Source organism: Ixodes scapularis, unplaced genomic scaffold, assembly GCF_016920785.2.
Source record: "Ixodes scapularis isolate PalLabHiFi unplaced genomic scaffold, ASM1692078v2 PGA_scaffold8__174_contigs__length_109621045, whole genome shotgun sequence".
Lineage (NCBI taxonomy): Eukaryota > Metazoa > Arthropoda > Arachnida > Ixodida > Ixodidae > Ixodes > Ixodes scapularis.
The window spans coordinates 49,298,496-49,315,786 of record NW_024609883.1 but is presented as its reverse complement, the minus strand read 5'-3'; the positions used below and the strand labels follow the sequence as shown (position 1 = coordinate 49,315,786).

At 48.0% G+C, this 17,291-nt stretch overlaps 1 protein-coding gene across 1 annotated transcript in view; it reads right to left on the bottom strand.

Moving 5' to 3' along the window:
- Positions 1-27: 27 nt before the first annotated feature.
- The window catches only part of LOC115329990 (DNA primase large subunit), a 35,538-nt gene continuing 18,274 nt past the window's right edge, over positions 28-17,291 (bottom strand). The window contains exons 5-12 of the mRNA XM_029991703.4: positions 15,435-15,530; positions 12,817-13,095; positions 11,287-11,469; positions 9,425-9,551; positions 8,731-8,813; positions 4,521-4,686; positions 1,838-1,966; positions 28-242 (exon numbers count right to left, since the gene is read on the bottom strand). Of these exons, the coding sequence (XP_029847563.2) occupies positions 205-242; positions 1,838-1,966; positions 4,521-4,686; positions 8,731-8,813; positions 9,425-9,551; positions 11,287-11,469; positions 12,817-13,095; positions 15,435-15,530 (1,101 nt within the window). The 3' untranslated portion in view covers positions 28-204. The remainder of the gene's footprint in view (positions 243-1,837; positions 1,967-4,520; positions 4,687-8,730; positions 8,814-9,424; positions 9,552-11,286; positions 11,470-12,816; positions 13,096-15,434; positions 15,531-17,291) is intronic.

The following is a 17,291-nucleotide window of genomic DNA, read 5'->3' as shown; positions in this document are numbered from 1 at the left end:
CGTGACGTGACAAGCGACAGAAAGGCATTCCGAGCTTCTTTAGAAGTGTCGTTCAACGTTCAACTTTATTTATTTTTTCTTACGACCTCGAACACTTTCATAGATCATTAAAAGATGTGCAAGATTGACTGTCGAGGCTCTATACTTTCGGGAGCACAGGGCGAGGATGATAAATATCGGCGAAAAGGGGACCGCCGGACGACCTCAGTGTTCCATGGCCGTCTCCTCGGGCTCGGCTTCGGCTGCAAAATTAGCAGAACCGAAATGACCGTCGCAAACGGGGCAAGCACGACACACCAGCAACATCTGTGAAATATTCTCCCCTACCTTTGTTTTCGTACATACAGATGTCTATACCCGTTTTCACGTCAAGAAAAAAGTAAGTTTTGCGCACTGTTCATGCGCGGCGCGAAGTAGTTCTTACGAGACTCGGTTATCTGAGGAAAATGCGAGGCTTTTGGTGTTTGGAACGTGAACGTCTTGCTAAGACAACATATATCTAATCTACAATTAACCTACGTCTATCTTAATTCTCTACATAAAAGGGGAAATCAGTAATGCTCCGCGAGAAGCCGGACTTTTTTTTACTGTGGTTCTTGAGGTGAAAACGGGTATAGAACCCGAGTCTCCAACTTTAGTTGCGTTCGAAGTCAGAAATCTCTCTTCCGGTCGGAACCGGATGCCCAAGTTTCGGAGCTTGCCGTCATCCGATTAAAAAGTCATAAGCGATTTTGTAAGTTTTCAAGGGAAGTGGCATTTGATGAAGCCTGGTGAATGCATTGAGATGGATGGCATCCGTTACTGTTACCGGGAATGGGCTCTGTATCCTCAATGAAAATTAATATTTAAAAATCTTTATCTTCGGCATTTGTCCTGAACTGACAAGCGGAGACGGAGCGTTCGGCGATGCACAATTTATTTTTGTGGTGAGAAAAACAGTCCTTTTTTCTGTCGGACACTCGGTACTTCGTGTAAATTTCGGACTTCAAGCTGTCCGAAACATCGGACGTGAATATGCACTATTTCTTTTCCCATAGGTCACTGATTCTCTTTAGGCCCGAAATATTTATCGGCCTCCAAAAAATCTGTCGGCGACTGTATACAAGCGTTTTTTTATGCTTTACTGACTTGTTAAAGAAGCGCTGTAAAAGTTACTTTAGTCCGGTCTCTGAAGGCGACTTATACGGCCAGGGGGATGTAATATATAGGGGGGGGGGGGCTGCTTGTTGTGATAATTCTGATAGCTAACTAAAGGCTGTTAAATAACTTTTTAATCAGTGAAAAGCCACATTTGGTTCCAATAGACCTTATGCAAAATTGCTTGGTGGTCTGACAGAGATCATTGCCATTTTAATGTTGGCAAGCGTCGTCGGTACCGAGGCACGGTGGAGGCATCGGAGACAATCGTACAGGCAGCGTGCCAAGGTGCGGCAGCTATGTTTTCCACCTTCTGACCATGGAATGTGGACAAACAGTTTAAACGACCTATTGCAACTGTCCGACAAAACTCTCCGCGGCCTGTGCACACTCGAGACAACCTCGTCGAAGCAGCGGAACATGTCCTACGCCTTCGCTCTGGAAACTTGCACACTGCAGGTTGTTGCCAGCGAGCACAGGCGTCCTAGAGTTTTGTCATCAGACAGTTGCGGTAGGTTGTTTGAAGTGTTCGTCCACATTCCATGGTCGGAAAGCGGAGAACGCAGCTGCCGCGCCATCGCACACTCATCGTCTGCGTTTTCGCTCCACCAGCCTCGAGCTTGCTGCACAAGTGGTAGCTTTAGTGGACAAATTGTTTGCGAGCAACATTGTCGTGTCTAGGGGGGACAAACGCACCCACCTTCTTTCATCTCGGCCTCGGCAAGGATCTTGTCAAGGTCTGCGTCGTCGTCGTCGAATTCGTCCTTCTGTTTTCCGACGGGCTGCGAGTACATCAGCGATTTGGTCGTCTTGATTGACCTCATAGAACCTGCAACGACAGAGAAAAATAATTGGATTTTGGTTAAAGAGGTCTCGTGGACGATCAATGACGTCCACAAACATCATCAAATGAAGGAATAATTGGAGCAACGAGAAAGTGCTTGGTGGCCACCCAAAAATCTGCAAACAGGGTCCTCAAATCGAGCACGAGTCCTGGTTAAAGTTAAATTTTTTCAGGGATAGTTTTTTTTTTTTTTTTTTTTCTCTAGATTTGGGGGCATTTGCTTTTGGTTTACAGTACACTCTCACTTGAGCGAACGTCTGTTTAACGAATATTTCATAACTACAAACTTTTAAGAAATCCCCGGCAGCTTTCCTATGCATTCTATGCAAAAAATCTTTTAGTTAAACTAATTTCGGAATAGCGAATATTTCAGTTCAATGAACTTGATTGGTGGACCCGGGAGTATTTTTGCAAGCAAAGTTTGTGCTTTGCAGTGCTGGCGTAGCCGATGCCCACCGCCGCCGCCTCTGCAGCAGTGGCGTATCATTGCTGGCGTCTACAGCGCCATCGAGGCAAAGCAGCGGTGCGTAGACTAAAACGAACCACGTGGTGTGTCTGTTTTTTCTTTGTCATCAGTTCCGTTCAGCCAGCTTACTTTTGAGTAACAACGGCAGGACGATAGTTTGTGCGCCCACTTTCGTAATGAGTACGACGAAACGGCTGAAAAGCCTCAAGCTGAAAATCCTCCAGTGTCTAGACAACGGTCAAAGGCAAGTGGACGTTGCAAAGGACCATGGGATTCCACCGTCGACGTTGTCAACGATAGTCAAGCAAAAGTCGAAGCATAAAGGAGAAACTGCGTTCAATCCCAACAGGAAACGACTCTGCACGGGATATTTCAAGCCAGTGGACAATGTCGTTGCGGTATGGCTTCGTCACAGCAACTAGCTGTGCCAGAGGAAGGGCAAAAAAACATACTTTCTGGACAGCTTTGTTACTTCATGCACTTTAAGGGCGCCGGAACAAATGAAAATTACAGATCTTTCTTTAAAATGAGAAAGGCAGCCATGCAACTGTTATGCACCTTGTACATATCGATGTACAGTGCCCCTCAAACTTAACGCCGCCACTCTGTTTCGCAAATATTGATCCATTAAATTTTATTGCATGCTGCCCAAACATTAATTGATCGCTGCAGCTGCTGGAATACCTTCCCCTGGTTAAGTTTTCATTGGGGACGCAAATCTTCACCAACCATTTTGACTGCTACGTTCAGGAATAGCTCAAAAAGTGAAGAAACCGAACCATCTCGTGGCGGCGTTAAGTTTGAGGCGCACTGTACATGACTCCATAAATTTAGTTTCACACTTTTGACTCAATGTATGCTGTGTCCTATGCTGTTCCATATTCTAGAGAATATATGCAGTTTAGTGAACTTCCAATTAAGTGACCTATTTCCTTGGATCGCTTGAAGTTCGCTCAATTCAGAGTTTACTGTATTTCTTCCCGCAAATTCAGTGTCGGACAAAAAAAATCTTGCAGATGACATGGGCTCGGTGAACTTTGCATGAAAACTGAGAAAACGCAGGGGCAACAGGATTTTGAGCTTTGAGGAGAAAGACTACTGGAAGCTCCAAGCAACGTTAGACGAATCAGATACCTCTACTGGAGAATGCAACTTTTTGCAAAGCATGTATTATAAAATCCCGAGCAAGCATCCACTCAACATTTTGAGGTAATCGCGTAAGCCTGGGGGATGGGTACTCCTTAGGTCAAGGCGTAAAAATATGTCCTTTGCGTATTTTCCGAATGTCACAAAATCGAGGGGTGGGCGCTTATTGTGGAATGGGCAGATGCTCGCTATTTTACTGTGAATTTGTTCACTGGAGCTACGAACTGCCACAAGATGTTGCACGCCTGGCAAAAGTGAGATTGTGTAATGGACATTGCTTTGTGCACAAAATCAATCTTCATCGAACAACGTAGCCCCTTTCTAAGGGTTCTTCAATTTATTGCACTAATTATAGCAATAAATTGTGCACACCTAAAATTTAGCGGTTTTTCTTAATTCCGAGCGACCCAAAAGCTTGAAAAGCAGTCCCGGTACCGAGAACAAAAGGGTAAACACAAAATCGAGCCGTAGATAATGATTTCTTTCCACGAATCTCGGACGATTCTTCGAGGACAGCTCCGACTAACGGCTTTTTCGGCTTCCCCGATTTCGATCAAACTGCCTTGGGGGTAATTCGTTCGTGTTTATCGTAGTAAATTGCAAACACGAAACACTTAGTCACAGTTGCGATAGAAACCGCGGCAGAGATGACGAAGCACGTTTGTCCGAGCCAGAGGTCCGCACAAGGCGAACAACGGCTGCGACGCAGTCCAGCATGCGCGGCACCCGGATCGTATGCCAGAAATCGGTGGTGGCGCCATTTGCCCAGAACACGCCCCCGACCGATCCGTCTGTTGCACGCTCAAAGATGGTCCCTCGATTTTTGCCGCACTACGTCGTGGAAGTGTTGATACCGGCCCATGTACGTGGCATCCGGTCCGTGCGCAATAAACCGACATTTGCGCCGACGCAATCGACAAACCATACCAGTCTTGCCGTCCTTGCTCGCGGAGCTGTCCCTGAATTGCCGGCTGAGTTGGTAGTACTCGTTGGGGTGCCCGATGACCTGTGCCAGTTCGGGCGATTTCTGTGTGATGCGGAAGGTGGTGGTGCAAGCCAGCTGGTAGTGGCCCTTATCCACGTAGTCCATCACCTGCAAGTTGAAAAGACGTAAATTACCGTCTTTCCCGGTGTTCATATCGCGGTTTCTTCACGGTGATAACTGTTACGTACACTCCCCGCCCCCCCCCCTCTTCCGACTCAAAACGATGTGAGGCGTAGCGCGTCCGTCCTCGATGGCGCCAAACTCTTGAGAAAACAATGTCCGCAAAATCTGCCGCTGCCGCCAAAGTTCGATCCCGGGTCCGTTGAGCTCGAAGTGAGCATGCTACAACTAAGCTAAGCCCGCCACAGTGATACGCCGCGTCGAGCCCACCACCATTGGGGTCACATCGCGCCACGTCACCAGGGTCTTGCACTGTGTCTGTCAGTCTGCGTAAAATTATCGAGTGTGCAAATCTTCAAGCAGACATCTGTGGTGGCTCCTTGACGTGAGGTACCGCGCCGCTGCAGCGAGGGCTCGTCGGGCCAAAGGATGCGAGGCATCGTAGGCAACAGCTCACCGTTGTCGCCGGGAGAACGATAAGGTTCGTGAGAATAAAGCAGAGAGACTGTTCTCACGGGCACTACGCAAAGGATACATTAGAACCCAATGTGTTGCCGTGATTGTACCATTCCCCAAATTCCTGTCGGTGCATCTTATATGTATTTTTTTTTTTTTTAATGCAAGTGCGGACCTAGAATGCGCAAGATGCGGGCCATATTGACATTTGTGACGGAGGAGGAACGGCAGGGCACTATTTTGATGGCCTGCTCTTCTAGTGTGGGTCATCAAAACCACCACGTACGCAGCAACTTTTCGTGAAAACCCCAAAAATAAAGCTTTCCCTCAAATAAAATTTAAAAAAAATATATATATTTTGATGGGATAAAAATTTGATCTCCAGCTTTATTTTGTGTCAACTTGGAACATAATCCCCAGTGAACCATAGAGAAGTTCGAGAGCCCCGCACCTTATATTATAGCCTCCTTATGTCGGTAGCAGGACGCTTTTCGACTACTGTAAACGACCTGATTCTTGCGATAACCCAATTTTCGAGAATTTTGTGACTTGCCTAACATCGCAAAAAATAGGTTCGTGACTTGCCTAACATTGCAAAAACAAAGGCTATGAGCCCGATTAACCAATTTGGCAGTCCACATACTATGCCACGTGACTTCGCACTCTACTGACCCTAAAGTTTGTGAGCTATAGGTTTACTCCGGTGGTTCGCAGCACCCGTTGCGGTTCGTCGTAAATTAAAAGGAAATGCGCCAAAAGCCTCAACAATAACAACAGTCGAGCCGCTGTAAGTCGCAATCTTCCATGCGAGAAAAAGGGCAATGAGGTTTACGTTGAGTTTTTGTGGGTAATTCCTGCATGAAGACGGACTTACTTTCAGCAAAAAAGTGATTCCTGGATCGTTTAAACACGTCAGGGACTTTTTTGCGGAAATCTCCTCGACGCCGACGTCTACCGAAAGGAAAGAATGTGGAACTGTTGGGAAATTCGGTCAGTCTTGAAATGTCACGGGAAAAGACAGTATCCGACACCACCTACAGTAGACTCATGATAATTTACACTCGGATATTTCAAACTTCTGCTTAATTCTTAATTCAAATGTATTTCAAAATTTTAGTTGTTCCACTACGTTTTTAATGTATTTATAAGCCGCCTGAAGGGATGGTGAACCGAACTTTGGATTTAAAAAAAAAACAATGCAGGAGATATAGACCGACACACTGTTTACAAACAAGCCCGCCTTTGCCCACACCAGGTGTGGGCACTGCGCGTGCGCAGAAACCGAATTTGGGAGGAGCGAAGCGTCTGCGCATGCGCTGTGCCGCCAACAGCGCCACCGCAGTTGCATGACGTTAGGGCCGCGTGTTGGTCTATAGACGGGACGCTACAATCCCTACAACACTACTCGTAAGGCGATATCTCGAACGGACGGCCGTATTTTTGGAAAAAAAGGTAGAGATTGAACCAGGCCAACGAGGCGCATGACGTGAAGATATCTCCCGTTTCCTCCTCTCTTCGCTTCTCTCCCTCAAGGCGGCGAGGCGAAGAGGACACAAGGCCGTTCCCTCTCCTTCTCAAAGAAACATGACGTAAACATTTCTGTCAAATGCACCTCCTTTTTTTGAAAAATAAAGTCATCCGTTCGAGATATCGCTATACGAGTGACGGTTTGGTGTTTGTAGCATCCCATTGCACGCTTTTGCTGTGTGTTTTGTGGAATCCAGATTTTGGTTCAGCATCTCTTTAGTTCGAACGGCATCCTCGTGTAATTCATACTCTTTGTTCTCGCAACTTTCCGAGCACCTGCGGAGAAGCAACAATTGCGAAGCTTGCTTTCGCGGGTGTTGTTTTTCTGCAGTGCACCGGTGCTTGGTAAAGAAGCGTGCTCAACTGGGCTAACAGTCCAGAGTAGACAAGTTTCTGCTGGACGAACACACTTAATTTTGTTTTGAGGGATAAATACACTTGTCTCATACATTTCACAGGCATTTCATTCATGGCACACCTGCCCAATATCAGTAGGCCTGTGTGAAGGAAATCATCAAATCTCTGTTTAATATGCATAGCCATCCATATAACAAATCATAATTCTAGATATATTTCCGATAATTAAACATAACTTGTTGCTTTCTGGAGTTTGAATTAAAGAGAAACATAAACCCAAATTAAATATAAAAAAAAAAAAATTTAATCCGGGGTTTTTGGTTTTAGAAATTAATTATACACCCTTACACTAAATTTGACAACCATAGACCTAATAGTTACGTTGATATAAAATATTTTCAACACATTGTGAGGCAGTAACAAAGTAAAGGAGTTCAATGTTTGAATGCATTTTTCTCAGTTCCACGTTTTTCTGTAAATTTCATATGAAGGAATCTTTTGTTCAAAGGTAAAAGTATTCTGACGCTACAATCAAGATGCTTCTCAACTGAAATTTACTGGGGAATTGGGCTATCTACTTTATTTTCTTTTCAGTTGAAGTCCTGATTGAGAAAAACTATGTTTTCAAAAACTGACATTGGCCAGATATGCATCTCATATTTTGAGGTAATAACTCTTCCTGATATATTTACATTTGAGTTACAAAAGCTAGATAGCCCAAAGTCCCGCATCCTCCCCACCCCTTTATATTTAAGCAGTCAGAATGGTGCTTAATAGCTTCATTTGTATATCATAGATTTCTTAATGAAGAGTGACACATCTTATGCAGGTATGTAAAACTGTCCTAGAGAGCTGAACGTTTGCACGATACACATACATCTGATGTTAGATCTCCCCTGCAAATTTCAGTCCAATCGCTCGAGTAGTTCAGAAGTTAAATCTCCAGCCAGTGTCCCCCCTTAACGAGACTGCATGCTCCATTTTCTCCCTTAAGCCGATACTGCAGCCAAAGCTACAAGCGCGAGCTAGCCCCCGCTCCTGGCTTCGAAACGAGCCTTTCTAGTGCCAGCGGTCAGTTTGCAAAAATAATGTTTTGGAGTAGCAACCTTGTGCTCTCGTGCCCGTGGTATCAGCTGCAGTCTTGGCTTGAGGGTGAACTAAGTATAAACAAAGAGCCGTAGTGCCGAATCTTCTATGTCACCTACCGGGAGTCAGCGTAGGGCACGCATTGAACACGAGCGCAATGTCGGCATCTGGCTGCAACTCTCGTTCAATCGGCCAAATGCAGACGCAGTGCTTGTGGCCGACCAGCGCTCGGTAGGTGACGCAGAAAATTTCGCACTGTGGCTTTCTACCTCGTCCTTCCTTCTTGGCGGGCGCCCACAGTCTCCACTGCGCTCGACTGCATCACTTTACGTGGTGCACTTGGACCGAAGTTGCAGCGCCCCCAGCGATGTACGCCACAAGTACGCAAAAACACAAGCTCGAAGTTCTGAGGACAAAGACCGGGGAGCACAGAATCTGTCCCGCACAAACCACACACACCCATCTTTTTTTACCGTTTCATTAAATTGATATGTATGCCTTAACGTCGTGCAAGGGCTCGTCAACGACGCTCGTTCGTGACAATTTTCTAATAAAAAATTACCCACGAAACACGTTTTGTGTTAAAGCTTGCAACGTCGATCTTACCTCTCTGAGATTGGCGTCCCTGATGCCTTCTTCTTTGAGTCTCTCTTCGAGCTTTTTGTGGTCAAAGTGCCTGAACGGACACCCTGTCAAGGACAAAGCGTGCCGCACAAGTGTCACATCTGCCAAGGAATTTGCTGCGTCGCAGCTACACCGGGATCACTTTTAAACGCATTAACGAGCGTTGCACACGCGCAAATCTAGCAAGACTCGATGCTTAGTCTCCACCAAACTTTGCCCAAGTCGTAACAAAAGTTAGGACCGGTAGTTTCACCGTTTGCACGTGGATTTAGGCGCAATTTACGCCGGATGGCCCACAAGTCGGATAAGTCATTCCGAGGCAACCCACTGAACAAAGCCGATGATCTGAGATTTCCCCACGTATGTTTTCTTTTCCTTTTTTCCCTCCTAAGCCTATACATTGTCTTTAATTTATTTTTTCTGCTGATTTGGTATTAATTCGGTTATTTTTTTTGCACCCAAAAGACTGGTTCTCACACTTGCACTTGAGCACGATCGACTGCTAGGCGATCTAAGGGTGGCTTAAAGACACCACAGGGGACAGACAAATTTTTCTTTTGTGCCCCCTCAAAAAGCCGACTCCCTCGAGTTTATCGGATTGACCCGGAGGCTAGAACGAAAGGGCGCTTCGGCCGAATCGGCGCTAAATTGGTGAAAAGTGAGGAGCACCGGTTACCATGGGCGTCACCGGGACCGGGCGGGTTGGTGGTGATGATCTTGCCGCAGCTGTACGGCGTGTAGTTTGTCCGCTTGCCCTCCGTGCCGTAGTTGTGCCGTATGTTATAGCTGTACCTCTTGTCAAACTGGAAACGCCAGCCTCCAGTAAAAATGTCTCCCGAATTACATCCGATAAACTAAAAAAAATATAAGGTGGTGCTACGCAAACAGTTTAACATAAAAGGCACTAGACTCTTAAGGTTAGTTGAAGTGCACCCCACAACACCCAGAACAGTTACAGTAAAGAAACCGAGAACCATTGAAGAGCTAGGTAACAATATTTGATTTGTTTCGAGGAAAATAATAAAAAGGAGGATAGAGCCGTTGACATACTGAACTTCTAGCTTACTTAGGGGATACAAAAATTGTTGTAGGACATAATAGAAAACATATGCTACCTGAAATCTTATCATAAACGAGAAGTGATTAAGAAACAATAAATGATTGAAATTAAATAAATCGCACTTCGAACAGCACTTGAACTCCTAATACTTCTTTATTTTTTTTACTAGATTGTACCTTAAAAAATGTATATTTAGTTACAAACAATAGAAACTAAATATGGCTGGGTATTGATCAAGAAAGTTAGCCCAATGAACTGTAACACCTTTTTATCATTTATACCACAAGTTCTAAAACTGCGTTCCTATGAACCCGGGGTTCCCGAAATGTCCTCGACTGTCTCTGCCTCAAGGTAAAGCGGTTTACCAAATTGAGCACAACTTTAGCAGAACAGAGCCACTCACTAAAGCATAACTACGCACCAAACAGTTCCTGGTAGACGCATTCTTGTCGACAGGGCCTGTAGGCTCCTTTACTGATTTACTGCATCAACGCCAAGACCGGGAGGGGCTCTTCGGTTGCCATCCGAGGCAGACCGGGGTTTCTCGAGATAGAAAGATTTCAGGGCTCCTCGATTCGTAGAAATAATAGTCAAATTGATCTGAAGGAACAGTATCACGAGGCACTCTTGACGTTGGGACCGCTTCCTTGAGGGATGCCGCCATCCCAGGTAGCACACCAGAGAAATGCCTAACTTGGCACAAGCTTGGCAATCCTAACTTGGGCCTAATGCGGTTTTGCTCCGAGGCGTTAGTTAATGCCAGAGATGACACGTAGGAACCAAAGAACCAGAAGTGAAGCCCAACTTTGGCACTTGCTTGGCGATTTAGGCCCAAAGATGCCAGGTGATGGCCAAACTACCAGCAGTCAACTTTAACTTTGGCTTTTCCTTGGCAAAAATTGGGGCCAAGATTCCCAAACTCTGGCCAAAGAAGACTGCCTCGGCTTCTTCGCGGCTCTCCGAAGCCCTGAATTCCGGGACCTGCTATCTGCACGGCATCAACCAAGGGGTCACGTGACACTCCAGTGACGCCACCTCCCTACGTCGCTTATCTCTGTTGGCGAGAGCCACGCCACGCAACCTTCCCTTTCTTCGCGTTTTGACAATGGGCGTTATTTGGGTTTGTCGATCGTCCAGCTGATCGCTCCGCGAGCGGGTAGGCTTGGCCACCGCGAAGCAGTGTTTACGGGTGGGCCAAGTGGGTTAACATTTTTGTAATGAACTACCACAGACTGCCGCTGCGAACACATGGGAGTGGATTAACAAGCGCCCCCCGTTATAGCCAACAAAACGCGAAGAAAAAAAAAAAGTGACGCGTCCCCCACCAACAGAAATGTGCGACGCAGAGGAACGACGTCACTGGAGCATCATGTGACCCCCCAGTTGATGCTGTGCAAACAGCAACTCCCCTGATTTCCTGCATGAAAAACAAATTTTGGCCCAAGAACCGCAGTACTCAGGATCCTGCCAGTCCTTACGTTCTCGGCTCCAACGTGCTTGGAGAACTCCTCCCTCCAGAAGCGGAGGGCGTCCTGGAGTCCCAGCCCGACCCCCTTGAGGAAGAGCCCATACTGCATCCGCGCCCCGTGTCGCAGGTGGTGGTTGGACCGCAGGGCAGTGTGCGTCGACTTCATGCAGAGCGGGAAGGACTCCTTCGACAGCTGCGCGCCGGATGGTGGGGGGGGAAGGACGGCGTCAGCGTTCCTCACAGAACATTTCGTTATGGTGGTGTTCTATGCCAGAATGCACGACTACAGCCGAGAAAAAACGGGAACTTTCCAGAAGAGCAGAAGTCCGTAAACGAAAGAACCGGACCGACGGAAGGTCTGAAACCCCGCACCATCGTGAGGCAGCCGCGTGTGCTGCTGACCCTGTCACGCGCGCAGCAATACGTCGGCGGCATTACAGTCGCGGATAGAGTGAGAACAGCGAGGCACGTCTGTCAAATGGCCGACCTCCAGCATATGCTCCCTGCTTCCTACCGCATATTCGCTGCACGCGCGCTTGAGACGTTGAAGCTTGTCAAAGGTAGCAAGCTCGTGCTGGAGGCGGAATATCTGAAGCTCCTCCCCGCAGTTCCCACCTCGTCAGTGACTATGCAGGCTGTCCCCCAAAAACTTACAGGTTTTTTTTTTACCGCAAGAAATAAACTATGCATCGCCGAAAGCCTGTTCTCCATCCAAATGTAGCACCGTCGGTACAAAGATACCGAAGTTTCAGAACTAAGCGTTACCTTTTTTTCAAAAGGTATTAATAATTTTTTTTTCGATTTTCGATGGGAAAATGGCAGCCGACAGAGCCCTCGGATTCACGGAGCCGGTTACCAAAGGCGGGCCCCGTTTTTCCGTCGAATATTTCAGAAAGTCGCTCGTAACTTCCGAACGAGACGACGGTTCCAGCTCTGGAACTTTGGCACCTGGTTTGGATCGCTAGCGCTACATTCGGGCGGAAAGTCGGCGTTCGGTGATGCGCCATTTATTTTTGCGGTAAAGTTGGAGGCACGCAGACATCAATTAATATTGTGCTCGTAAATAAAAGTGCATTTGATAAGCAAATATATTTCGCGAAGTATGCTGCCGAGTTATTTGGACCAACGTTTGCATTCGGCGTGCAGGAAGAAACCGACCCTCGCAAAAGAGGGAGAAGAACACCCGGCAGTGAAAGTATGGTGCCTGAAAAGCGTATCTGACGGGCGTGTTTATACTGCGTCCAAAACAAGTGGTCGCTTGATTTTTGCTCCCGACGACACCACGGAAGTGTCACACTGTCGATGGCTGCAATCCTGGCGGTGTCGCGTCAGCACGTGCTTTACGTCTTAACTTCTATCACCAATTACAGGGATCGCGACACCCAACGGCATGACACTCCGGCCTTTATCCGACATCGTTCGTCGCAACTTTACGACAACTTTTGATGCGGCGCAGGCAGAACGGGACGTCAAAAACGCCGGTCGGAGGCGCGTTCCAGGCGCCGCCGTCAAAGGTTTCAAACGAGACCACAGTCCAGACCTGGTCGATCATCTCGGGCGTGACGGCGTCCGTGGCCTGCCCCGCGTCGAAGCCGCACCCCACCTCCATCTTGGTGAGGGCACGGAGGATCGGGAGCAAGCGGTCCTCCTCGTCCAGTCGGGGCAGGGCCCGGGCGGTCTGGGCCAGCATCTGTGACAGGTGCACGCGATAGCGCGACTCTACCACTGCCCCGATGCTCTCGGCCGGCACGTATGCCTCGCCCCCCCGCAGGAATACGGCCCGCTCCGACACCAGCTTCAGCACCTCTGTGAAGGGCACCTGCGACGAGAACGCAAAGTCGGGGGGCGTTAAACCCGCGTCGGGCGACGCCCTAAAGATCCTTTCCGCCGAACATCCTTTTTGCTCCCCCGGAGTGCTCTCGAGGGAGCTCGAGGCAGCCTCGAGAGTGCTCCGAGGAATCCCCCGAGTTCCTAGGACGTCAGTTTAAGGATGCCAGAGGTCTGACGTGTGGATTCCCTAACTGGGTTCCTAGGAGGAGTTCTTCACCCTGGCACAAGCTTGACAATCCTGGGGACCTAACTTGGAAGGAGCGTAAGCTTGCCTGCTTCCTTTGCAGGGGTTGTGGTTAAGTCAGAACGCCGAGCGCCGCTTGCCTATGACTGAAAGATAGTAGGCAGACCTCAAAGCAAGCTGCCTCTAGGTCTACCCACTATTTTTCAATCAGAGCTCGGCATTCTGACTTAACCACAACCCCTGCAAAAGAAGCAGACGAACGTGCGCTCTGAATATGGTTTTGCTTCAAAGCGTTAGTGCTAGAGTACTTTTTTACGGCGATAGTTGTTATGGGCTCTTTCTACCACTGTAAATGACTTCCGTTGTTGATGTAGTTGGCGTAGTAGGACGTCCATCGTTAACGATGCCAAATCCTTGAAAAAGAGTGCCCGCTGCTTGCGGGTATTGATCCTGGGTCTGCCGTGATCGAAGCGGAGGCGCTTCCACAGAGCTACGCCACAGCATTAACCGCTTCATACCTAGGGTATCTATAATACCCGTTGCCCACTACATCCGCTCTTTGGAAAGGTACAAAGAAATAGCAGATACCAAACTGCCGTCGTAGCACTGTCAATGCCAAGAGCTTGTGCCGGAGACTATAGAATAAAAAAATAAAAGCGTTCAGAACAAATTGGTTAGACGTCTATTTTGTTCCAAACGCTTTTGTTCACACAGCTTGCAGTGCGTGAACGCAATGCCGGTGCCCAACAACTTCGCCCTGATGTGTGACAGCTATCGCTGCAACCATACTGTAGATCAACGCAGGACTGTTAAATTTTAGAGCGCAGCTCTTAGGGGCCCGTTCCCGGCTTGAGCGGCGTCGCCGTTGGCGTAACCAAGGTCATCCCAAGGTCACGTGACCCCCAAGGTCACGTGACCCCTCCCAAGGTCATCTCAAGGTCACGTGACCCCCTGAAGGTCACGTGACCCCTTCCAAGGTCATCTCAAGGTCACGTGACCCCTATGAGGTCACGTGATCGCCTCCCCAAGGTCACGTGACCCCCGAGGTCACGTGACCCCCAAGGTCACGTGACCCCTTCCAAGGTCATATCAAGGTCACGTGACCCCCCCCAGGTCACGTGACCCCCAAGGTCACGTGGGGGTCACCTTTGGGGTCACGTGGCCTTGAGGTCACCCCCAGGTCACGCCTCCCCGAGGTCCCGTGACCCCCTCCCCGAAGTCACGTGACACCCCCCCCGGAGCATATTAAAGAATGAGGGGAGGAGGAGGAGAAGGGGGAGGGGTCTACCCTCCCCTCAGTACCCTTCACTCCTCCTCCTCAAGAGCTGCGCTCCAATTCGGCGTTACAGGAATTTGTAAACGGCTTTCACTTTTTTTTTTTTTGCTGTTTGTATGTTTTTTGTTGGGGGGGGGGGGGCTCACCACGTAACTGCCAAAGTGCCAGAATTGAGCCAGAGATGCCACAAATGAAATGGAGAACCAGCAGTGAAGCCTAGGTCTGGCACTTCTTTGGCAATCTAGGCCCAAAGATGCCACACGATAGCCGAACAACCAGACTTGTTTGGCAGTTAAGGCCCAAAGATGCCAGACGACAGGCGAACTATCAGTAGTGAAGCCCAACTTTGGCACCCGTTTGGCAAACTAGGGCCAAGACAATCAGACTCTTGCCAAAGAAGGTCAGTTTGGCTTTACCTCGGCTTCTTCGGGCTCGGCTTTTTTCGGCCCCAAATTTCCACGGCCGTCACCGCATCCGAGCAAAGTGTTCGTCTAGTTTAAGTGCGAGCAGATCTGAGCCACTTATTGAACCATAACTACGAACCAAACAATCTTAGGTATGTAGATTATCATTTACAAATTCACGAGGTCGGTTGGCGAAAATGTTATCGCATCGAATAGCCATTGCTGACCAGGTCCACCCCTGAGTGCAGCGGTTGATCGCTGGGCTCCCAATCTTGGGGTTCTGGGCTCATTTCATGTTAAGGAAGATTCAGAGTTTTAATTTTCTTCTACCTTTATCCACTTATCGCCATCGCCCTACCGCACGTGAGCGTTTGTTTTGCGTTACGCAGCAAAATTACCCCAAAGGTCTGCCAAAAAGTAAATAAATAAAACGCCATTGCACTTAAAAAAAAAAAGACGACAACCTTGTACACGTCCATTGTCTCTAGCTTCGTGGCCGTGAGGTCTCGAGATGAGTCAATGATGTCTTCCGCATGTGCAGCCTTCTCCTCGGCAGAAATCTGAAATAAAGACATCACCAGTTTGCCCCTTTAGCCGCACAAATCCCTTCGCTAAACGTCTCGCAGGGTGCCCATCACCGGTAAAAAGCCATTCAAGCAGTTGTGTCTGACTATGCTTAACTTCGTTGCGGGGACTTGCGCCGAGATACAACTGCGAGCCACTGGAACATCCACGCATAGTACCATGCACAATCTGTTTCGAATTCTCAGTTTGAGTTTTTTTAGGTAAGAAACAGCATGGGTGTGGCACCACGAGCAAACGCAAACGTTCCTTTGAATGACAACGCTATACTTCGAGTGACAACGACACAATCCAATAAAGTCACTGATGCGGTGCCAAAAGTGCATCGTCATGGTGCTCGTCTGTGCGTTTGCTATCACCGACTAAACCAGTCACGCACAGGAGAGCCATGCATATCCGTGGATTGCTCGCGGATCATCTGTGGATATCCGCAGTCAACTGACGGATGCGGATGAAAAGTAATCAGATTTGGCAGATTGCGGATCGGATGAAGATCGGATCGGACCTACATTTTTGCAAAGGCGGTCCATAAACGTGTGTGATCTTGGAGTGCAGAACGAATGAGTGAGTAATACTATGAAGTGCATCGTCGAATGTTCTGCGGGAGCAAATTATTCTCTTTGGGGAAAAAGGTGCCAATAGGAAAGGAAATGGTTTCTTTATGCCAAGAGAGACCAGATTCTCACCAAAGACAGCTTTAGAGCGTTCTATCTTGCCAAAGATGCGGTCCCTTGAAAAACTAGAGAGAGATGGCATTGAAGAAAGGAGAAAACGTTGGTCGTTATGCGCCTGTGTGGTATCGCATCACTGTCGTGAATGCAGGACATCGGTATCAATTGTCCCGGGAAAGAGTGTTCTTGTTTGACTAAGAAAGAGTGGAAAACGTTCTTCGGCAAAAAAAAAAAAAACACTCAAGCCTTACAAGCCACAAGAAAAAAAGGGTAAGAAGCCTCCATCCGCCCTCCTTCCCTTCGATCTGGTTTGCAGTGCAGTTTTGTGTTCCCGCTCAAAGGAGACGTCAAGACTAGGTGGAACAGCAAGTTAGTCGTGTTCTCGTTTATTCTTCGGTAGTGGACCAGCTCTGTCTGACAGAGAAAGGCAAAACAAGCCACGTCGACGAGATAGAGAAAGGTAACTTGCAGTGTCTCGTAAACTTTCTACATTCCCTCATGATGGCGAGTGATGCCGTGAGGTCGTTGTGCCGTCCAACCCTCTATTTGGTGAGTCGTGTGGTAGGTGCTTGAAGATATGTGCTCACGTTTCCTCCAAGAAAGACGGGAACTGCGCAGTGTGCACAAGGTTGCTGTGCTTCTACACTCGAAACTAAAAAGCATACGTCTGCTTGACAAGTCAGACAGGCATTCCGTACACAATGACACCCAGAAGATGATCGCGGCCGCCAAAGAATGCTAAAAAAACATCAACACCCTCCAATTTTTTTTTAGGCGATTTAATGTGGTGTTAGACTACCCAATTAATATTCTTAACTGCTCAAAAATGAAACACAAGCACGGAAACTCGTGGACGGAAATCAAGTAGCTACACCCGACCGCATTATCTTTTTTCCTGCGCTTCTTTAGCGTGTTAAGGAGATGACGAAGTTGCATGCACCATTTGTTGCGCGATTGTCTCGCACTTGTATCCCTTTCGCTCGATGTTCCGCGCTTGGAGATAGATTGGCCGGTACCACGAACAACAGCTCTGAAGTAGGAGCCCCCTGTCCGTTGCAATGTTGGTCC